Raw genomic sequence first — 1,657 nt, 5'->3', positions numbered from 1 at the left:
GTGTAATTTTTAATGTCTTGCAATTCATGCTTTTGTGCTGGTGTAATTTTGTATCTGACGTTGTGTTTGTTCTACTTTTTACAGTGAGATTAGTTTAATAATATGGTAACATTTGATATTGAGCTTCACTTTCAAAGCAACCCTACTTGAAAAAGCGTTAACGTTGATAGCGATAAGTATTCCCTTATTGATTTGTATGATCATGTTTGAATTTTTGGTTGAGTTTAGGCACCTAAGTACTGGTGTGCTACAAGCTATAAAATCAAACGATGATATTCAAAGCATGTTTCCGTTATTTGAATTACACAGGAAGTTTGTGGTTGATTTTTATTTTGACATAGTTAATGAGGATGAGAACGAGGGTGAAGATAATGATAGTAGTGGTGATGAGGGTCGAGTACCTGGAGATGTTGGCGAAGGAGAAAACGAGTTGTTCCCATTCACAGATGATGAGGACGATGATTTGGAACCTAATATAAATGGTGAAGATGTGGTTAATGGTAATGAATATGAGGATTACACATCCAAGGCTACTAATGATTATAGTATTGATGATTATGAACAAGATTTGGACAATGATGATGGGCTTTCTGATTATAATTCGGACTCTGATCACGACAAGGTAGTTAGTTCTGAGGATGAGGAAGAGGTTGACTATATGAGGAGTTTGAGTAAAAGGCTATACAAGGATTGCCCGTTAGGAAAGGTGGACTTGAAGGATGGTCAAGTGTTTAATGATATTAAGCATTTCTGGAATACACTTCAAGACTACGTTATACAAGAGGGATTCGAAATTCATCGAAAGAAGAATGAAAGAACTAGAGTTACTACTGCTTGTAAGGTATGATTCATTTTCATACTATTTATAGTATACATGTTTAATATTATTGCTTTGCTCATGTTTTTTTTTTAAATTTTTTTTTAACTCAGGTTGTTGGTTGTCCTTGGCGTATTCATGCCTCTCCTACACCCACAATGTCCTCAATAACGTATATGATTAAGTCATACAACAATGAGCATATTTGTACTAGGGTTAAGAAAAACTATAATGCAACTTCGACCTAGATAGCTAGAAAATTGGGTAATAGGTTAATCTTAGACCCGAACATGAAATCGGATGCTATGAAGAGTGAGCTAAAAGACAATTATGGGGTTAAAGCTTGTTACATACAGTTATGGAGAGTAAGACAGAAGGCTAAAGAGGTCGTGGAAGGGAAGCATGCTGCATGTTATGGTAAGTTAAGAAGATATGGGAATGAGGTTCTCAAATCAAATCTAGGGAGCACTGTGAAGATTTAGGTTGATAGAAACTTAGGGTATCTTATCTTCAAGCGTTTCTTCATTTGCTTTGCATCAATGAGAGATGGTTTTGTAAATGGATGCATGCCTTTTATTGGAGTTGACGGGTGCTTCTTGAAAGGGCCTTTTGAAGGCCAGCTATTAACAGCAGTTAGTCTAGACAGTAGTTCTGGGGTATTTCCAATAGCTATGGCAATAGTAGAATTAGAGTGCACAGAAAGCTAGACATTCTTCATGACTCACTTGGAAATAATGATTGGTAGTCACAACTCAGACAATATTCCATGGACCTTCATGTCAGACAAAAGGTAGCATTATTCTTATTTTGTGTTTTTAATGTACTTTGACTAAATGAATT

General features: G+C 35.8%; 1 protein-coding gene across 1 annotated transcript; it reads left to right on the top strand.

The window, feature by feature from the left end:
• Window positions 1-283: 283 nt before the first annotated feature.
• LOC139189794 (uncharacterized) lies at window positions 284-1,299 on the top strand. Its single transcript, XM_070809019.1, has 3 exons — window positions 284-841; window positions 931-989; window positions 1,089-1,299. Exons 1-3 carry the CDS (start codon window positions 284-286, stop codon window positions 1,297-1,299), a joined length of 828 nt encoding a protein of 275 aa, XP_070665120.1.
• The last annotated feature ends 358 nt before the right edge of the window (window positions 1,300-1,657 follow it).

The sequence above is a fragment of the Malus domestica genome, chromosome 12, assembly GCF_042453785.1.
Source record: "Malus domestica chromosome 12, GDT2T_hap1".
Classification (NCBI taxonomy): domain Eukaryota; kingdom Viridiplantae; phylum Streptophyta; class Magnoliopsida; order Rosales; family Rosaceae; genus Malus; species Malus domestica.
The sequence above is the reverse complement of the archived record's forward strand: the minus strand, read 5'-3'. Positions and strand labels throughout refer to the sequence as shown.